The sequence below is a fragment of the Lutra lutra genome, chromosome 12, assembly GCF_902655055.1.
Source record: "Lutra lutra chromosome 12, mLutLut1.2, whole genome shotgun sequence".
NCBI classification, from domain to species: domain Eukaryota; kingdom Metazoa; phylum Chordata; class Mammalia; order Carnivora; family Mustelidae; genus Lutra; species Lutra lutra.
Window position 1 is genome coordinate 76,268,147 of NC_062289.1, and position 20,946 is coordinate 76,289,092.

At 50.7% G+C, this 20,946-nt stretch overlaps 2 protein-coding genes across 4 annotated transcripts in view; both read right to left on the reverse strand.

Annotated features, from left to right (window-relative positions):
• Nucleotides 1-6,648, reverse strand: part of MYO18B (myosin XVIIIB) — a 254,335-nt gene extending 247,687 nt beyond the window's left edge. The window contains 1 exon segment of the mRNA XM_047697085.1: nucleotides 6,473-6,648. The gene's annotated coding sequence lies outside the window, so the exon portion shown is untranslated.
• Nucleotides 6,649-13,029: 6,381 nt separating this feature from the next.
• The window catches only part of GRK3 (G protein-coupled receptor kinase 3), a 123,582-nt gene continuing 115,665 nt past the window's right edge, over nucleotides 13,030-20,946 (reverse strand). For all 3 annotated transcript variants that reach the window (XM_047696476.1, XM_047696477.1, XM_047696478.1), the window contains 2 exons: nucleotides 19,823-19,936; nucleotides 13,030-18,949 (listed from right to left, as the gene is read on the reverse strand). In XM_047696476.1, the coding sequence (XP_047552432.1) occupies nucleotides 18,788-18,949; nucleotides 19,823-19,936 (276 nt within the window). In that variant the 3' untranslated portion in view covers nucleotides 13,030-18,787. The remainder of the gene's footprint in view (nucleotides 18,950-19,822; nucleotides 19,937-20,946) is intronic.

Below are 20,946 nucleotides of genomic sequence, written 5' to 3' on the forward strand. Positions count from 1 at the left end.
CCAGAGCTGCAAAGCCCTCAGAGGCCATAGAACCCACCTTTTCCGATCCTGGCACACAACAAGTGTCCTCATCTCCCTGTTCCCTGGGATCTGTCACCTTTTCCTCCTACCCACAGAGCTGCCTTGTCAGGACAGCCACATGCGGGCCTCAGTTCTCTTCTCTGGAGTGGCAGATAAGGTTTTCCATGTGACCCATATGGGGTCTGCCTCCAATTTTCTCATCTGAAGCCTTCAACCATTTCACAGGTAAGAAATTTCTCACGGCTCCCAGAACCTTCAGAATGCTGGCCACTGTCCCCTGGAAGTTTTCTAAATGGTTCTCTGCAACAGAGTGGACACTTCTGTTCACAAAGGCTGGCTGGGGTGAACACAGCAGACCTCCTGTCCCTTGGTGGGCTCACCTCCCCTTTAGAGGTCTCACAGCTAACCTCAGGCCTCACCTGCCTTCTGTGGACTCTCTTAGGGCTGCAGTCCCGCCACCTGTCAAATGGGGGCGCCAGCCTTTCTTGTCCATTTCACAAGGCGGTGGGATTACTGGATGCTCTGTACACCTGTGAGCGGTGACATTCCCAGCATCCCTATTCCCCATTGTCCACAGTCTTTCAGGTTCCTGGACCCAACTCCAACTGCAGGGGGCGTTCCCCACACAACACCAAGCTGTTCTCAACACCAGCAGGGTGATTAAGAGTCAACTCCATTCAACTCAATTCTGACACCATCTACTGGAGACAGTTTGACATTCTGCAGGTAAAGGGCTCAGTCCCACAAGACCACCCTCCACTTCGGACACCAGTCCTGAACCCAAGTTGTCACCTGTGTTTCTGACCATCTCTGGCTATAAATCAGAAGTTCCCATGACCCCCATCTTGTTTCTGATACATTTGCCAGAACAGCTCAGAACTCAGAGAAATTTTTGCTCCCCAAATCACCCATTTATTATGAAGGGATAGAAGTCAGGATGGAAGAGATACTCAGGGCAGGGGATGGGGAAAGGGTGGGGAGCCCCAAGCCTGATCTAGGGGGCACCACTCTCCCCAAATTTCCATATGTTCATCAACCAGGAGTTCTCCGAACACTATCCTTTTGGGGTTTTATGGAGACTTTGTTACATGGGTACGATGGATGAAATCATGGGTCATTGGTGATTGAACTCAGTCTCTCGTCCCTCTCCTGCCTCAGAGATCAGGGGTAGGTTCCAATCCTCTAATCCCATGGTTGTCTCCACCGGCCACCGGCCCCCATCCTTAGGTGGTTTTCAAAAATCATGGTGTTAGCATTAACAAAAGCCACCTTTATCACTCTCAAGACTTAAGGAATTCCAATAGTTTCAGAGCTGTGAGCTCTGAACTATGAAGAAAAACCAAATATTTATAAGAAATATATTTTGGTCATCTGAATATGGCACCCAGGTCTTAAATTCTGCAAAAGCTCTGCACCTCAGGGGATGACAAGCCAGCACCCACCCGCCCTTTTACCCCTTGCTTCGACCCACAAATCAAGCAGTGAGTGTTTCTTGGAGAAATGAACAGAGAAAAGTCTGGGTCCCTCCAGCACATCACCACTTCCCTCTCCATATCTGTGGTTGTCCCACTGACCTAGGCAGGCCCCATGCCCTTGCCAGCCACCATATAGCCTGATGAGATGCTGGACCTTACAGACCGGCCTCCTGACCTCATGCAGGGACAGCCAACAATGTCTCTCCTTCATGCCAGCACCAGCTGATCTGCAGTTGGGCACTGCCTGGAGTGTTACACTGAGAATGATCCTGCACTAGCAGAAAGGCATGTGGTGATTGACTAGTAATGCCTGCCATGAGCACAGAAAGGGCTAGGGTTGGTAGGTCTGCCAAGTATTTGCCATTTGCTGTCTGGTGTTCTGCTGGCTGCAGTAAAGCAAGAAGCTGGTCACACTTCTGCCAGGGGAGTGGGGGGCTCCCCTGACTGCTTGTAGGGTCCAGTGCCCCATTGATGGGCTATTTTCCTGCCCCTGCTATGTTGCCCTCTGGAGCTAGGCTGTCAAATAAAGCAGCCCCTAGCCACACGTGATTTAAATGACTGAAATGATTGAAAAGGAACTCCAAGGAAAACATCACCTTCCAGGTCACACTGGCCATATTTCAAATGCTCAATAGCCACAGTTGGCTGGCAGCTACCACAGTGGACAGGAAAGGTACAGAATATTTCTATCCTTGCAGAAGCTTTATTGGATCACACTAGATTGGATCAGTGGTTTTCAGTAGGTGTGATTGTGCCCATCAGTGGATGTTTGGCAATGCCTGAAGACATTTTTGGATGTCACAGCTAGAGTTGGGGGGGGGGTTGGTTTGCTAGGGGTATCCACCAGGGAGAGGCCAGGGATGCTTCCAAACATCCTACAGGACAGCCTTCCCACCCTGCACCACACACAATGAAGAATCATCCAGACCCAAATGTCAATAATGGATTGGTTGAGACACCATTCTCTAAAAAGTCCCTATCGAGCAGAGAGAAGCATTCAGGGTTTGGAAACAAGGGCAAAATAGTCTTGGTTTGAATAATAAATAGCAAAGAATGATAATAGAAAAAAAAAAAGAGAAAAAGCTGACCCACCATTGACAAAAGAGAAGAAATTCCTGGATCCATCATCACTTAGTAGCTCTGTGCCCTTGGGCAGTCACAAAACCTCTCTGATTCTCAATTTCCTCGTCAGAAAAACTGACACTGCAGTAGACCCTTCCAAAGGATTATCAGTGGATCCAGTGAGGTCATGAGTGTGAACAGGCTTTGTTACCTGTCTGTATGAAACAGTATGGTGCAATTTACTAGCAAAGCTCCCGTTGTTTATTACAGTAGACTGAAGATACAGTCTCCAGCAGAACAGAAGAGTCCCGGTTTCATTTCATTCTGCACGACATTGGGGGCACTTAAACCTCGAAATCCCACTTCTGGATCTGTAAAATGGGGCTGATAACTCATGCACAAACTCACAGGGATATCCAGCACTGATGAGACATTTAATCCCATTGAGCAAGTGCGTCTCTCTTTCTCTCTCTCGCTCTCACTCTCTCGCTCTCTCAACTCAACAGCTAATCCTGTTGCCCTCCATGAAATTGAAACTCAAGCCCCAGCTGGTACCCATGAAACAGCTGAAAATGCATTCAGTCTTTTATGGGCCAAGAAAAATTCCCTTGGGACCCCGGCCCTCGAAATTCCTGTTTCCCTGAGCGTGGGTATTGGCCAGGTATTTGGTGAACCCACATTGCAAATTCTGGAGGATCCTTTCTTCATTGCCAGAGACTGTAGTTCTTAAAGGGAATGAAGCATTTGGGAAAGGCTCAGTGCGAAGCAGGGCAGGAAAGGAAAATCACGGAGCTGGGGGAGTCCTGTCCAGGGGGAGGTGATTCAGATGAAGCTGATGGTGCCCTTGGATCCTTCAGACTGACTGATGGGTCTGTGTGTGTGTGTGTGTGTGTGTGTGTGTGTGTGTGTGTGTGTGTGTGTGAGAGAGAGAGAGAGAGAGAGACAGACAGACAGACAGACAGATATCTGCCTTGATAGTAATGCAATGCCCACTGTCCTATAAGCTCTCATCCCAAAGACATTGTTTGGTGAATAAAGATCATATTTGTTGGCCTCTGTTGACTTAAGACATATGATTTAATCCTTTCCTTTGAGGCTTGGATGATACTGAGGGAGAAGACTTTGGGGGCAGAGGTAATAGGGAAAATAGGGCTATTAGTCCCAAAATGAGGACCCCTAGGCTGGTCCCCAGTGCCAGCCTTGAGGGCAGGGACTGGCCGTTCTAAAGCCACTGCTGACTCTGCAAATCTGTGTGTCCTTGAGCAAGTTGCTTCCCCTCTCTGTGCCACAGACCGGATTGGGTCTGACAGCACCCAGGGGCCCTCCCTTGTCTCAAGCTCACTTTGTCCCTTTCTCAAACCATTCCATTTCACACAGTTTCACACAGTACAAGGGTACCACGAAGAGACACAGGAGAACTGTAAACACATGTCATTAAGTGAAAGCAGGCAATCTGTAAAGGCCCCACTGCCGTCTGATTCCAAGTATACGACATTCTGGAAGAAAGCACCACTATGATGAGAGTAAAAAGATCTGTGGTTGCCCAGGGTTGGGAGGGGTAGGGGATGAGCAGATGGAGCACGGAGGACAGGGAAGGCCCTCCGTATGCTACGGCAATGATGGGTCCATTTTGCCATTTGTCCAAACCCCTAGAATGTCCGCCACCGAGAATGAGCCCCGACGTCAACTATGGACTCCGGGTGACGACGGTGTATCCCTGCAGGCTCACCCATTGGGTCAGTTGTCCCACTAGGGCATGGGATGTGGAGAGTGGGGAGAGGCTATCCATGTGTGGGGACATGGGGTTTATGGGAAATCTCTGTACCTGTCCCCCAATTTTGCTGTGGACCTGAAATGGCTCTAGAAAATAAAGTTTATTAATGAAAAAAAATAGCAGGAATTAATATCGCATGGCATGTTAATGAACTGGAATTAAAATGTAAACGTAAAAGAAAATCAAGGAAAGGCCATATACCACAGCGGCCAACCACCTATTTAAAAGACACCACTCACGGGTGCCTGGGTGGCACAGTGGGTGAAGCGTCCTGCTCTTGGTTTCAGCTCAGGTTGTGCGTGAACTCAGGGTCATGAGATCGAGCCCTACGTCGGGCTCTGTGCTCAGTGTGGCATCTGCTTGGGATTCTTTCTCCCTCTCCCTTTGTGCCTCCTGCTCATGCCTTCCCTGCCCCCCACTCCATTCACTAAAATAAATAAATAAACATATTTTTTTTTTTAAAGAGAGAGAAAAAATGACCATTCAGACAGTTGTTTCTAACTACCAAGTAAGCCAGGCCCCACTGAAGGGCTGTCTCGTCGTGGCCCAGTAGAAACAACCAGAGTTCTCGTTCTCTGGCCACGCCAGGAAGTCTCTTCGTTTTGTGGCCTTCTGTTCTCATCCTGAAATGCCACCAGAAGGGTTCAGTCTTTCTCCCCTGGGTCCCACCGGCCTTCAGATATTTTGCAAGAATGAGGCCTGAGCAGCCCCCTCTAGGTTTTCTCAGCTCGCGCCTGAGGAAAGGGGGGTCTCCGGCTTCAGTGGGCCCCAGAGCCTGCTATGAGGTATGAAATCTGTGGGTTTCTGGGCTCCTGCCCCCAAGACTATTCCATAGGTCTCAGGCGAGCTGGGGAATCTGTGCTTTGGAAGGTCCCCAGCGAAGGCTGACGGCCCACACTTGGAGAAATGCTGCCCCAGAGGTTGGGTCCCAGAAGACGGCTCCGCGATAGGGCCACCCAACACCCTCAGGTTTGGAAGGGGACACCAAAGCTGGGGAGTGACTTGTCTGAGGTCACTGACTCGGCAGAGCCCAAGCTGGGTGACTCAAGGTGACCAGGCCTGTGTGCAGGTGGCCCCAAATACTTACTCACTGGGGACAGGCAGCTCCTCAGAAGTCAGGAGACTGAGAGACTCTGCCTTTGCTCTTCCTCCCTCTCTCCCCACCCCCAGGCCTCCTCTCTCTGTCATATTCGAGAACTCATTCATAGCCTACTCGACCCAGGTCTTCCCCAAGCCCACCCTGGACCTATCACGCAGAGACGGGAGAACACAGCTCGGGTCAGCAGCAAAAACAAGACGCAAGAAACTACCACCATGTCGGACACGGGAAGCTCGCGTGGGCCCCTCTGTGAGCTGGGTTCTTAAAAAGGGTAGGCATCTTCCTGGCCGGCCACAAAGAAAAAGGAACAGCCCACATTTCCAGACCCTGCGGAATGGGAGCCCAGGCCTCTGCCAGCTCAGGGCCAGACTGGACTTTATTCCCCCAGCCGCCTCTGGTAGAAACCCTGCACCCAGGCTCTGAGGCCCGGAGGTCCCGGCCCCACCGGGCAGGCCAGATAAAGCAGGTCCTGGGATGGACTGAGGATCAAGTCAGGGCCGCCTGAAACCCAAGCTTTGTCTTCCAACCAGCGCGCCCCTCCCCCACCATGCACATGCTTATTGAAAATAAAAGGCCACCACCACGAAGGCTTGTCCTCACCAGGGTGCGGAACTTGGCCCCCCGGAAGAGTCGGCTGCCTGACCATAAACTGACAATCTGTGAAGTAGAAACCACTGGTAGGGGAGGGAAAAATAGGAACCCCGAACGTGGCGGGGTTGAGATTACACCCCAGAGGGTATCCAGGACTCTAAACGTAGTTTTTAAAAATGATTAGCAGATGGCTAGGGCCCGACAGACAAGGGGGAGCCTCAGAAGTGTCTGCTCACCCCAGCATTTTGTTCTAAAAAAATCCTGCAACTTAAGACTCTTTGTTTTCTGAGTAGGCAGTACGGGCCGTCGGAGGCCGTCCAGCCAGAGCGGCCCCAAGACGGCAGACCGCAGGTCCCAACGCGTGCCGCCCCAGTCCCCCAAAAGCACATTCTGGAAAATTATGCCCGTCAGTTCCCAAGGTGCCCCTCATAAAAACTAGTCCCACTGTACCTTCTCCGTGCAAGGCCACAGGTCACGGGAAACACAGCAGCCTAAGAGCTCTCCCCTGGGGGCAGCGCAGAGACCCCACCAAGCCTGGACAGCGGGGGCGAAGGAGAAATGTCAGGAACACCCTCACACACATCCCCTTCCCTGACTGCTCCTTCCCCATCCTCCCCACACCCACCCTCTGCGCCAATGTGACGGCAGCAGCTGAGCCGACAAGTCATTTCTAAAATTAGCCGGTGAGCCCCAGGTCTGGCCAGGAGACGACAGCCTGGGGTGGCCGCAGACCAGGCATTGGACAGCATGGACATATTTGGTGGCGCGGAGCAGGGGAGGGGACAGCACATTCTCACCCGTCATCCCTGTCCCCGACAGGCCGCACACTCCCGGCTCTGACCCACACTGATAACCAGAGGCCGCGGGGGTTAGGGGGAGGAGGGGAGCGTGGCTCTGCCTTACAGCTGGACTCGGGGGAAAAAATAACTTGAGCCAGTTCTAGTGTCTCTTGGTAAACAATCAATGTGTGTAAACATGTGTCACCCGCCAGATACCCCCACCTACGGGCTTTATACTGACCTCATTCACTATTCCTGACATTCCTGACTATTCACTATTCCTGGCTCGAGGTAAGGGTTTCCCCACTCTCGTTTGACCCACAGGGCACGGACTGAGGCACAGAAATGTCAACCAACTGGCCCAAAGCCAGTGGGAAATCAGGATTCGAACCCAGGCAGTGCTGGCTCCAGAGAGCACAGTCGTAAATGCTGCAGCAAACAGGACACTAAAAAAAGTACCGTGTCTGCTGCCCAGGAGAAAAGTAAGGACATCGATAGGTTAAAAACATCACATCCACACAGTTAGCAAGGGACTCTGATCTAGAACTTTCTGATTCCTAAAGCCAGGGTCATTCCATTCAAACAAGGCATGCTGCTTCTCTTTAGAAACATTTTAACCAGAAGAATGTTGTTACTTTTCCATCCCTCTTGCTGATACAGCAAGATACTCTCAAGGTACTTCCTTCCTTCTGGGAACTAAGTTTCAGCATTTTATCGGAAGTTTGTGGAAACAGTTTCCTTTGGATAATGAAATGTGAACCCACCTCCTGGCGTTTTGCTGTCCTGTTAATCTTGTGTATCTTTCCATGGTGCTCCGTCCTATGCGGTGGGGTGGTCGTGTAGAAATGATTCCGAGTCTCCATCAGCCTCCATCTGCAACACTGTTTACGTTGACTTGAAGGGCACTGTCCTGAGGGCCCCTGGCATGTCCACTTATTACCCTGGGAAATGTGGTGCTGAAAAATGCACCCGAAAGACCAAGTATCACTCTGCCCGCGCTGTGATTTAGGGCAGGTCTTGTAAGCATCATTTTGTTCCCTGGCTGAGCATTTGCCTGCTGGTCTCCAGGCTTTGCTCCCCAGGGGGCAGGACAGGATAAAAAAGTGAAGGCCCTCTTACCAAAGCCCCCCACGGAAATTGGCCCCATCTGGCATGGACAGCCCAGGTGGAAGCAGGTCCATGGGGACACAGACTGAGGAACCATGGGGACACAGACTGAGGAACCATGGGCATGTGCACCTGTCCCGGGGTGGTCAATTTCTCCCCCTGGAGACCAGGCCTCGTCTTTAGCCGGCCAGTTCTGGATCCACAAAATGGCCAAGCGATGGATTGTGATTTTTTTTTTTTTTTAAGATTTTATCTATTTGAGAGAGAGAGAGCATGAACACAAGCAGGGGTCGGGTTAGAGTAGAGGGAAAGGGGGAAGCAGGCTGAGTGGGGAGCCTGGCTCAGGACTCAATCCCAGGACCCTGAGATCGTGACCTGAGCCAAAGGCAGAGGCTTAAACCACTGAGCCACCCAGGCATCCCTGGCTTGTGATATTTTATTGGGGCAACTAACTTAAGCCTCCTGATTATCCTTAACTTCTTTTTTGGGTAGGACCCCTGTTGGTGGCCCTTCTCTTTTGTCCCTGGGGATACCACATTCTAGTCATTATCTACAGACAGCCCGTGACTCAGGGACCCCCCAGTGCACTGCATCTCACTGCACACTAGGTGACTGTTTCTGCCTAGCTCCTGATGGCTGAGTGCCATACCCTGGCCTCTCCCATTTTGGGCTCCTATCATCCCCACTGTTCTCAGAAAACCATGTGTAGGGGTGTGTGTGTGTGTGTGTGTGTGTGTGTGTGTGTGGTGTGTCCTGATAAACTGGAGAACAGTCCCATGCATCCGAGTGTCATTGAGCGATCATGAGAATCACCCCATATAACTGTCGCAGGGCCTGTGTTGTGTGTCATGGTCCCCACAGAGATGAAAGGGACAGTCTCTCTCTGTCTGTATCCTTAAGTGGCTGGTACACAGTAAGTGCCCCATAAACGCATATGAAATAAATAACCAAATGTATGGAAACTGGACCAGAGCAGATGTCCCAGGACCTGGCCCCACATTGTGCGTTCTCTAGATGTCTGTCTGTCTGTCTGTCCATCTCCCACCTGTCTGTGGTCTCCTGTTCATCCCGGTCACCCAGCACCAGGCCAGGCCCTGAGTAGGCGCTCATGGAATCTCTAGTGGACAAAGCAACTGGTGAACAGAAGACAACAGCCCAGACTGTGGAGGTGGGAGAGATCCCTGTAGAGAGACCCCTGAAGCCCACCTCCTGGCCAGAGTCTGGAGCTGGTGTGTCTACACAGAGCTCTGGATGTCAGGGAAGGACACAGGCTTTGGAGCAAGGGAGCAAGGCCCAATCCTAATTTCGAAGAAATGTCCTCACCTCAGGGTTCCCTTCTATGAAATGGAGATCCTGATGTCACTGTCTGGTCCAGTCCTTCATGGCCCGTGGTAGGTGCTCAGTGAGTGTTGAATGACTGAATGACCTAACGTAGATCTGTAAAAGTTTTCCCCAGCTCTGCACCACCTGCAGAGGAGAGCCAACATTGACCTTCTTAGTGATGCTGGTGTACTCTCACAGGATGGCCTCGTGGTGTCCTGCTGGCCCCCCAGCATGTTTTCCTCTCCTTGCACTCTCCATGCTCAGGAGAGCCAGGCTCGGTGTGTCCTTGCCACCATTCCACAGCCCAGGAGAGTAGTCCGGAATGCATACACTATCCCATATCTGGCCTGGTTGGCCTCTCTGCTTTTTACTATCTTTCCCCAAAACGTCCATCAAGCTTAGCCATAGCCACCCAGTCCCACTGTCCAGGATTTACTCTCTCCTTCACTTTTCTCAAACACTTTGCTGCCCTAAATAAAGAAGTAGACAGAAGCGAGCTCAAAATGGGAAAGTTTATTCAAGGATAGAAGAGGGATTGCAACTCAGGACAAGCAAATGGCAGCAAGCTGCCAGCGAGTAGGGTTGGGGGTTTGGGGTGGGTTCCATGGACAGGCAGGGAACATAAAGAAGGGACAGTTCAAGGAGGGTCTGTTACAATCAATGACAAAAGGAAGGCTGGCTCTGAAAACTCGCTGAGTAGATGGAACCCATCCAGCCACACACACAGAGGTCCATTCAGCCCGCTTGGCGAGACCAACCTGACCTGCATCACCTCGGTTCACGCCTCTGGCAAAATTTCCCACAGTAGACAGGGGACAGCTTCTGACCAACAGCTTATCATCCAAGGAAACTGTAACACAATCAGTCTTCCGTAAGTCGGGAAAATCGATCTCTTAGCCTTGAAGTTGTAGCTTCCCTGGGGCACAGGCATGAGACTCCTTTTCCCTACTGCACTTCTATCTTAGACTGTGATTTTTTTCCCAGCTCAATGAGACAAAGCAGCCAGTGCATTTCCTTCCACCAGCGTACCATCCCCACTCATCTCTGCTGCAAATGTGAATGCTGGGAGCACCCCTCTCTTTGATCTAGGGCTTTCTGTGTTGCACCTATTACCGCCAATTCCTGGCTGTGGCCATGGCCAGCTGGCCAGTGGGTGATCCAGCCTCCAGACTAACAGCTACCGCACCTGGGCCCCACAGGGCAGGCTGGTTTCCCCGGGGGAAGTGGACTCTGAAATAGAGTGTAACGACAGAACACTATTAAGGAGTTCTCTTGGTATCTGTGTCTATGGAAGGATGGAGAAGGAATCAGGATCGAACAGAGGGAAATGTCTAGCTGTGACAAGGGCCCCCAAACAGCCTGCGGCAACCCCACTATGACCTCAACAGCTAGTTTGTTCCTAAATTGGGACCACGATGGCCAGGCATTTGCACCTCTGCCTGGATCAGTCACTGGACATGGGCACCCTGGCAAGGGTGTGGTGTCAGGCTCAGTAGCAAAGGCACCCTCAAAGGGGCTGATGACTGCAGCCCTAGCACAGGCAGGAGGTCCTTCAGTGAAGGAGGATCTGGACAGCACAGGACACTGTCCACTGGACTCTCCCTGGCCAAGGTCCTCCATGACATATTTGGCAAGGTGGAATGACTCAGGACCACATTCAGCGCCGTGGCTGCTGGTGGACACAAGTCTCCCGTGCTCACCCTACAGTCACTGGCCAAAGCCATGGGCAAAGTGGACCCTGAGATGAGTGGGAAGTTCACAGGCATGGTGTTTCATGCCCCCACCCCCACTGTGCCTCATGGGTCTGATCTGCTGTCTAGAAAAATCTGTTCTATACTTCGACATCAAGGATGAAATGAAGCAGGTGTCAGAGGTAGCCCCAGGGACCACGCAAAGAACTGGTCCCCCTCTTGGACTTTTTTAAAGATTTATTTTATTTTATTTGAGAGAAAGAGAGAGAGGAAGGGAGAGACTGTGAGTGGGCGAGGAGCAGAGGGGGAGAAAGAATATCAGGCAGACCCCACACTCAGTGCTGAGCCCGAGGCAGGGCTCGACCCCACGACCCTAAGATCACGACCTGAGCTGAAATCAAGAGTTGGACATTTAACTGGCCAAACCACCCAGGTGCTTCCCCTCGCCCCACTGCCCTGGGAATTTTAACACCTGCTCCTCCACCTTCGGGGCTGGCATTACCTCCAATACCCCTGTGTCAAGCTCATGATCCGGCATGACAATGAATTTGGCCACAACAGCCGCAGAGCAGACCTCATGGTCCACACAGCCTCCCAGGAGTTAAGAGCCCTGGCCACGAACTCTAGCAACAAAATTTCACCTTTATGGAGTCCCTGCCCCAATATTGTCCCCAACACATGGAGAATTTCCCATCATCTGCACCAGGGATTCGAAACTGGGGATGGTCTGAATCCCTTCAAGGGACGTTTGGCAACATCTGGTGACATTTTGGGTTGTCCAGACTGGCTGGTGGGGGGTTATGCACTGGCCTCTGGCAGGGAGAGGCTGAGAAGGCTGACCAACACCCCACAGGGCACAGGAGGGGCCCCAAGAGAAGGACAATCCCCAAATGTGCTCAGGCCGACAAACTTCTGTGGAGTTCCCAGCCCAGGTCCCTGAAGAAGGGGAAGCCCTGGCTCCTGTCCTCTTGTCCTTACCCATCATGCTGCCATGAATCCATGCCACATGCATCAGGGCAGGACTGGGAAGGAAGTATTGGGACGAGGGCTGGGAATGCAAGATTGAGAGGGGAGGGTAGCAGTCAGTTATCCGTGAGGCAATATGGAAGAAACCTTTGGATGTGGCAAGCAAGTGCTGTCCATGTTCCTCCCATTGAACCTTTGCTGGAAACCTGGAGGATATTTTGGCTCATCTCAACCAACTCTTGTAAATTAGAGGTGAGAAAATGGCAGAGCAACCAGGCTGCCCAGAGACGTCGGCTGGGAGTGGGGTGGCTAGCACTTCCAGGCCTGGAGGAGGAACAGCTTTCCAGCAGCTCTGGGGCACGGCTCTCAGTTATGGGGTTCATCAGGCCCCGGGCTCCCCACTGCCTATGAAGCTGCCCACCCGCTCCGGAACCCGGCCTCCTGTCAACTACTCTGTTAAATGGTTTTTGAGTTGGCAAACCCAAGTGCATTCTGGGGGAAAAAATAGCTCTGGGAGTCAATCCTGCCTGCCTTCTTTTCTGAACCAGCACCCCACAAGAGATGCTTTGAGCTCTAGGGCAGGGAAAAGCTGGCCTGCCCCTGACCTGCGGACCCCAGGTGGGCAGGTCTGCCCAGGCCGCTGGGGTCCTGGGGCCACCGCCTCCTGGGATTTTAGGTTTAAACTGACATGTACCCCGGGATCTCTCAGCTCATCTTCATGGGAGCAGGGATGGACAGTGAGGGATCTGCACTTCCCAAGGGACTCCAAGGTCACCCTGGAGTATGCTGGGGGTGGGGGGCCAGTATAGTCTAGACTAACTGTGGAGGAGATAGATGCCCCCTCCCCCGGGTCTCCTTGTGGCCCAACTGTCACAGGCTCTTTCCCCACAACACGTCTTGCAGGAGCCACTGGGTCTCCAAACCCCCCTGAGACCATGAAGCGGGCTGTGCCCTTAACAATCCAAGCAGTCCGCAGGAATGAGGGTCAGCGATCCCCTTCCTCTTTATCCAACCAGCCTCTGCATGGATTGTCCTCAAAGTCAGGAGTCTTTAAAAGGTATCATGTCCTGATGTCTTAGCAGCTCGATAAAGAAATGCAGGTTTTAATGGGGGCTGAGGGAGGACAGCACATCAAAGTACGTATCTTTGTACAGAACCTTTTTATTGAGATTTCATAGAAGCAATTTATCAACACAGGAAACCAGCATTGCTGCTCCCAAGCAGCCGTGAAAGACGGTGATACCAAAGGACAGCACGAGCCCTGCGCCGGGCGGGAGCCCGCAGGCGTGGGACAGCATCTCCAGTGGGCTGGGACCTCAAACGTGCACGAGTAAGTGGATACCGAGAGAGGGCTGCACACCTCCACGGGCACAATCAGGGTGAAGAGAGATCACAACGAATGCTAATTTCCCAGGTACAATAGCTAGATTTACAGCATCTAATTCACCAGCTTCATCTTGTAGAGCCGCGCTCAGCAGGAAACGGTTTTGTTTCTTTAAGGGCTTGACGCTTGGCCGGGAACAGAGAGAGAATGGGGCCACCCTGACGGCTACACAGCGAGGAAGACAGGCAGAGAGAAATGTCAGCATGTGAGGAGGGACACCCCCCTCCAAGACCCTCCCAGGGACTGGTCGTTCTAGTTCACGGAAATCCTAAAGGGTCCGTCCGCTCGAAAATAAGACCACTGCCAAAGGTTTGACCACATGTGAGGGCACTGGCCTTTATGACCCTATCTTCCAAACCATTTGGAAACAGCTGTGCATCAGGGGTGGGGACAGGGAGGTCACGTTCAAAGGCGCTGCTCCTAGAGGTGGTGTTTTAAAACACGGCTGGCCCCGTGCCCCATGCTGAGGACCAATCTCTCATTTAGTCTTTGACACATCAGGCTGACAGCCAGCGGCAAGACGGGGTGTGGGGAACGGTGCTCCGTGGGTGGCCCTGGGCTCTGGGAGTAGAACGACCGGGAGGGAGGTGGGTCTGCCGCGATGGCTGAGACGGGGCCGCGGCTTCCAAGCCAACATCCAGAGGGAGATGCATTACTGAGATTCTTTGATACCAAAGCGTTGGGGGCCTTCCGGAGAGGTAGATGGAAGCAGTATTTCATGGCATGTGTGCAGTCAGGTGTGGCCAGGGAAGTGCACATGACTCTCGGTGCAGAGCCCAGGATGAGCTTTTGTTGCAAACAGTCCATGGCAGTGGGGGGTGGGGAGGGAGATGTTCGCCCCGGGGGCTGTGCACATTATTCCCACTTTATTTCATGGAGCACAGAAAGGGCTGCTGTTTCTTTAAATAACAAACTATACAAAGAAAAAGGAGCAGAAAGAAGGAATGTCTCTGACGAAAACAAAGGTAAGGATTCAATAAATAATATAAAATGCTTTTGTGCTAAAATAGAACTCTGTTTTTTAATATATATATATATATATAATATATATATGTTGTTCGGCAATCTTTATGTTACTCAGAAAAAGCCAAATCTCTTGGAATTAGTTAAAACATAGAAAAATACGATTTCACAATAGAACTTAAAAAAAATGGCCAGTGTTTAGCTTACAAACCACTTAGAATATATACATCACGGAATATACTCAGGGAATTAAAGTTCGAGTCCTTTTGTAATTTTGAGTGCACGGTTAGAAATAGTTCTCCATTCCCTACCCTTACATCAAAGATGTTTTAGATCAGGACAAAATAAAATACGGAAGCAGAACGACCAGTTTTCAGAGATGGTTTTGAGATCGTGGTGTTGGGGAGTTTGGGGTAAGAATGTGAGTTGCTGAAATTTTAAAACACAGTTATTGTTCCTGTAGGTTTTGATGACATGCCTATACTATGAGCTCACTTTCTATAGTGAGTGTGAGCGCATTTCATTAAAGGTAATTAAATATTTGGGGTGTGGCATTCACCAGTGCTCCCCTGGCTGCGTCAGTGAGAGGCCCCGCATCAGCCACCACAGGGAGGGCATCCTGGTCCCTCAGCTCTAAAAGGGCAGGTATGTTAGTCTTTGAGGGGGAAAGAAATCTCAAGTCCATTACAACGCGAGGAAACCGTAGTATTCCCGAGTTCGACTTTCATTAGTTAATAGGAAAAGAACTCTTTTTCTAAATGTGGCCACATGAAAAGAAAAAAAATTCATATTCATAGGAATTTAAGTAATTGAGGAATTCAAACCTCTGGAGTCAACCTTTCGTGGGAGGAGGGGAAATCATGTTAGGTCTCCAGGGAAAAATGTTTTCCAAACATTTCAACTATTAAAGCTCCCTCTGGAAGTGGGCATGGCTTAAACAGCAAGCTGGGTGTCGCTGGTCTGGGGAATCTTATTGTGGCCCCAGTGGATGTGTGATAAAGGTCTGTAGCTGGCCACAGGGCCCCCAGGGGGGCCACCCAGCCCCCATGCCTGGAGCTGCTGGTGGCCGCAAGGTGCGCAAAGATGGGGTGAGGGGGGACGGTTAGCTCTGGGTGCCAGGTGCCTTCCTGGAGGGTGCTGGAGGGTACGCAGGGCCCTTATGGGAAGTCGATGGGCTATTCATAATTCCAGTGGCTCCATTATCGAAAATAAAGTGACCATGTCTCCACAATCATTACTATTCAACTCCCTCTGTAAAGAGGGAAGGAATCAGCCAACTTTAGTCAGTCATTTCTTTGGTGCTTCGTGTAAAGGGAGTGATTATTTTATTTTTTTTAACCTGCAAGTTACAGCCTTCCTTGCCCCATTTCTACCATTGTTCTTGTCTAGGAGACACCCACTCCACCTGCCCATGGCCCCCCCAGCCACCACCTGTCCTATGCTCCCGTGAAGCCCACCTCCTCTCCGGGCACAAACGTCGCCAGTCCTCGGGGGTGTGGAGATAATTCAGCAGGCGTTTCCAAATGACCCAGGAACACTTCCCCGAACAAAATTACTAAGAAAAAAAAAAATCACGTATGATTAAGTCCTACGGAATCAGTCTTCTCTTACCCCAGCACATTTCAAAGTACCTTTCATAGATTTACAGCAAGTGAAAAAGGGCCTGACTTTGAGAATTTGGCTTTCTTCTTGATGTGAAAAATCAATTCCATCGAAAAGTCAAATGCTGGGTCCAACCGGCCTGACTACAAATTCCGAGTGACATTTTTCAAATCATCAGAGAAAGATCACACTTTGATCTTTTTCGTGGAGTTAAAGCTCCCTGTGAATGGGTAAAGGATATCCTGTAAGGGCCCATGAGGGCCTTAAAACAATAGTTTCTGGTGTCCACAGGACGCATTTCAAATCACATGTCAAGCTAGGTCTTGCTCCAAACGGATGGCTGTGTGCTGCTGCCGTGGGCTTTCCTGAGCGGGATGCCTGCTTTCCTCCACATCTGGTCCCTCCTGTTCCACACAAATTTTGAAACTGTCACATCCGTGGATTGGCCAATCAGAGGCATGAGTAGCGAAAACATTTGCTTTAACAGTGAAACGGCTAATTTCTAGAATTTTTGCTGAAAAATCATCCTTAAAACACAATGCAGAAGGGAAAAAGCATGCCTCCCGGTGCCATGAAGGGGCAAATGCACCGGAGAGAATATTCTCGCCTGGAAAAATAACCTTGGATTCACTGAAGTTTTTAGCTTCTTCCATATACGTTGTAGAGTGGCTTAAAGTCATCTTTTAGACTTTGCTTGATTAATTCCCTTGATTCATGAAGTCAAGACATTATAACTTTATAAAAATAACATCAACTTTATCTTCTTCAAGTGAGAAAACATATGCTGCATCTTGTCCTTTTTTGTGGTCTGCATGTTGAAGGGTCAGCCATCAAGGAATGAGGTCACACTCTTAGAACGTTCTAGAACAGCTCTGCAGAGCAGCGGCCTTCTCTGGCCTTGCAGGCACGAGTTCCTGGCACAGAAGGGTCCGGAAGTGTTTTCCGAGTGGCAGCGGGGACGCTGGCCCTATCAGACGGCTTCGGGGACAAGCACAGGTATCAGACCCACCGGACGAGACCCCAGTGCTTGCAATTTAGGCTTGAGGCAAGTCTTCCAATTCCTGTTTCCTTTCTGAGGACAGATGAGCCTCCTGTTCTTCTCCAGAGCAAAGATGGTGTCTTTCAAAGAGCTGCAGGCTCGCATGGCTAATGCCCTAGGTGGTAAGTGGGAAAGACTAAGCCCAGACCCCAAAGGAGTCTGTGTCCTCCTCAACAGGAGGGTGTTGGCTCTGTCTGGCAGAGGCTCAGGGCACGCCCATTCCCAGCCTGTAAGTGCTGAATGATGGGCGCCTGGGATGGGGCCGCGATAGCAGTGACTGAGGTCATTAACCATGGTCATTAACCACTCACCCTTTATGAGGAACGACTACCTTTCTGTTGCCAGTGGTTTTGTAAAAAAAACAATGTGAATGCCATTCTTCCTTTTTAAACCAGGGCAAGGCACGTAAAGAGTGCCTCTGTCCTCCTCTACTGGAAAGAGCCGAGTAGAATGCATGTCTTGATTTAAACCCCAACTGATAGCTCAGATGGGTAGTGGACCTCCACATTTCTCTTCCAAAGGGAGCCCTATGAAATAAAAAACTCTCGGTAATCACCTTCCAAACTCCCAAAATATAATTTTCCCAATGACCACAGTGCATGGAGATCTGTGCAGGATGCAGGTAATGATGCTGTCATCTATGTTGTCAACAGTTAATTGAGGAACATACAACAGGATTGCACGAAGAGTAAGACAGATATGGGGACTTTAAAAATCACTGTTATTATTTTCAGTCAGGTGATAGAGAGGACTTCACTGGGAAACACACTGGTTCTTCTAGCCCAGCATTTATTTGGGGCATGAAAAGGCTGTCGGACGCGTCGTGGGAGAACCGTGGGACTCCCCACCCGGGGCCCAGTACCACTCACTAATGACAGGCAAAGGGTGAGACGGAAGTCATCATACACAGTTAACTCATTTCAGCACATTCATTCTTCAGCATTCTTTTGTCAACAACATTCATCTTAAATTATACTACAGCGTAAGACAGGGCAATTCCTTCCTTCCTTCACATGCTGGTTGCAGGTATGTGTCCTGGGGGCAGGAACGAGGATGACCGTGTCCTACAACTGCTTATTGTCGGAGCCCCACACAGACTCAGCCCCAAGCGTCCGTGTACGCCCACACATGTGAAAGTGCGATTTGTCTGAAAATCACTGTTGCCCTGAAAGTTTAACCCCCCCCCGCCTGTCCTTCAGGATCCCTGTGAAGCCTTCCAAGCATCCACTGTTGAACGCTGTCAGCAATGAGCGACCCCCAAGTCCTCTGAGGGCATGCTCCCTCTGTTCCCTGTGGGACCCAGGCAGGGACCTGGGTGAGGCCGCAGCAGGGCGGGGGCCCGAGAGCAACCTTCTCAGAAACTATCCTCAGCTCGCCACGTGGGGCATCAGGAGGTTGGTTGGTGCTGAAGCGCATGGAGGAAATGCACGCTGACCTCCCAGGGCCCAGGAGCGCGAGCAGACACGGAGGAGCCCAGCAGAGGACACAGGGCAGCCCTCGGGTCACCTGGCACCTGCTATAGGGGGCTGCCCTCCGTCTTGGCAAGTCTAAGATATGTTTGCTATCAGACATACAGACATTTTAAGTCCGAGGTTCACGTCTACCCAAACAGGTGTGCAAGAAAGGAAGAGAACTTCTGTTTGTCTCTTCAGTAGTTTCGAGCGTGGACAGAGTCATGTGCAGGAGGCACTCAGGAGGGGTGGGAGGCCGGCCGGGCCCAACCATGGGCACAGCTCCTACAAGGAGCACCTCGGCGACCTGGGTCCTGCCAGCTGTGGAAGGGCCCCAGGGACAAGCGGACCAAACCTCTGACCCCCGGACTTCTCCAAAAGGCTCCCCATTAAGGGCTGAAAGCCCCCAGTGCGGGCTTCCTTGCGGCCCCGTCTCCCCGGGGCCCTCCCGTCCAAGGCGTCAGAGTCCATTGCTGTTCCTGTGGCAGAGAGGCGGCTTGGAGAGCTCCACCACGCTGGGCCGGGACTTGTTGAGGAACTTGGGGGCGCGGCGCAGCAGCCGCTGAGCCTCTGTGAAGGTTTCCGTCAGCTCCTTCTTCCACTGCACAAACTCGGGGTCGCTCTACAGGGGGACACAAAGGGAGAGGTTGTTACGGGCGCACCTGGCTGGCCCGCAGACATGGCGCCTCCGGTCACGACCACGCCAGACCGCTTCCCGGGCCGCCCACAGGGAGCAGGGCCACTCTGGCTGGCCCTCCAGGGGACCCTGCCCAAGTCCCACCCTGAGAAGGACCGCCTATGACTCGTTCAGAGAGCACCTGCGCTTTCCGATTTCTAAAACAGTTCAAGTCCATACAGTAATACCAAAGGAGAGCTCTGTCCCATGAACACACACCCCACATGTGCATTGGAGGGATGGTTACTGGACACATGTCTCAGTTATCTACTACTGGTCTAGCTCTCTGAAGACACTCATTCGTGCACAAACACACCCATGCACACACCCACCCACACCTGCACACACCCCCCATTGCACCTGGACACACACACACCCTGGACACACATACCCCAGTATCCCAGAGGATTAAATTTGGGCTACAGTAGAATTCTGGAGAGAGAAAGAGGGCATCTCCCCGGAGCGAAGTCACTTCGCTATCTGTGTTTACTTAAACACCCAGGTCCCAACCTCAAATATGCTGAGTTCTAAGAACCGGAAGACTAGCTAACAGGCCCCTACTGAACACTGCACAGAGTTTCCAGACAGGGCAATCAGATTATAACACGGACTTCCTCTCCAGCCATTTCCCGACATTTGCTTCTGTAATGTCAACTGTTAATTTGCTGAGACCCTCGTGCCCAGGGGCTTTCCTAAGTAAGTGGTAAAGCATGGATTCAAGAAGCTGTCCCATACGCAGGTGGCCATCTCCGTGGACAGGTACACAGTTGCTCTAACTTCCAGTTAGGGGAAAGTTTTTTAAAAACACAAGAAACTCACCTCACATTGCAAGACAAATTGCTTTCCTCCTTTTATCCTCAATAAAATGCACTTTTTGTCTTTAATCTGAGTTTCTTCCACAGACAGAATCTGTTCCATTGTCAGTAAATTTTGCTAGCCATAAAAATAAAAAAATGACAAATTATTTTGCATTATTTCCCAATTTCTTAAGCTAAGTTAATAAATAATATGGAAACCTATTAGCTTAAAAAGAGTTTTTTTTTTTAAAAATCAGCCTTTTCCTTTTTTTTTTTTTTTTAAGACTTTATTTATTTATTTGACAGACAGAGATCACAAGTAGGCAGAGAGGCAGGCAGAGAGAGAGGAGGAAGCAGGCTCCCCACTGAGCAGCGAGCCTGATGCGGGGCTCGATCCCAGGACCCTGAGATCATGACCTGAGGGGAAGGCAGAGGCTTAACCCACTGAGCCACCCAGGTGACCAGCCTTTTCCTTTTGTTGATGATATTCTAGAAATGAGGGGGAAGGGCTACGAAGGGACAAGCACAAAATTCAAATGATGGCATCTCGAAGGAAACTCCAAAGGACAGTGTCTCTGTAAGACAACAGCACAGCTGTTCCCTCAACACAGAATCGATCTGCAAATGGTTGTGACTCGCACGTGTCCTCTCCATGTCACACACACCTCTGAATTCTATTGACCAAGTTGTGAGGAAACAGTGAAGTGCCGTGTAACATGAGCAAGGGGGGAGCAGCCGAGCTCCTGACACGGCAGCTCGGGTAAGGTCTGGCAAGGCTGGCTTGTGAGTTAATGATATTTCAAAAATATCAAAAGGATGTTATAAATACAGGCGACATCCTTAAAAGATGGTCATGCCAGGTCTAGAACACGATTGCTTACGGTGAATGCTATCGTGTCGTAAGCACCTTACCATTTATGTTTTTTGGGATAAATACTCAGGACTCCTAAATGAAAAACAACACTATCATAAATGCTCGCGTTTACTGTTCCCTGATTTATACCTATTAATCCATCCATCCATATACACTGGGCAGCTCTCAAACAGAACACCGAACTCTGACTTTTAAAACCAAGCTAACATACTGCATCCAATGTTTAAAAAAGGGAAGACTTTCTCTTTTTTTTAAGTTTTCAAATATCCTGT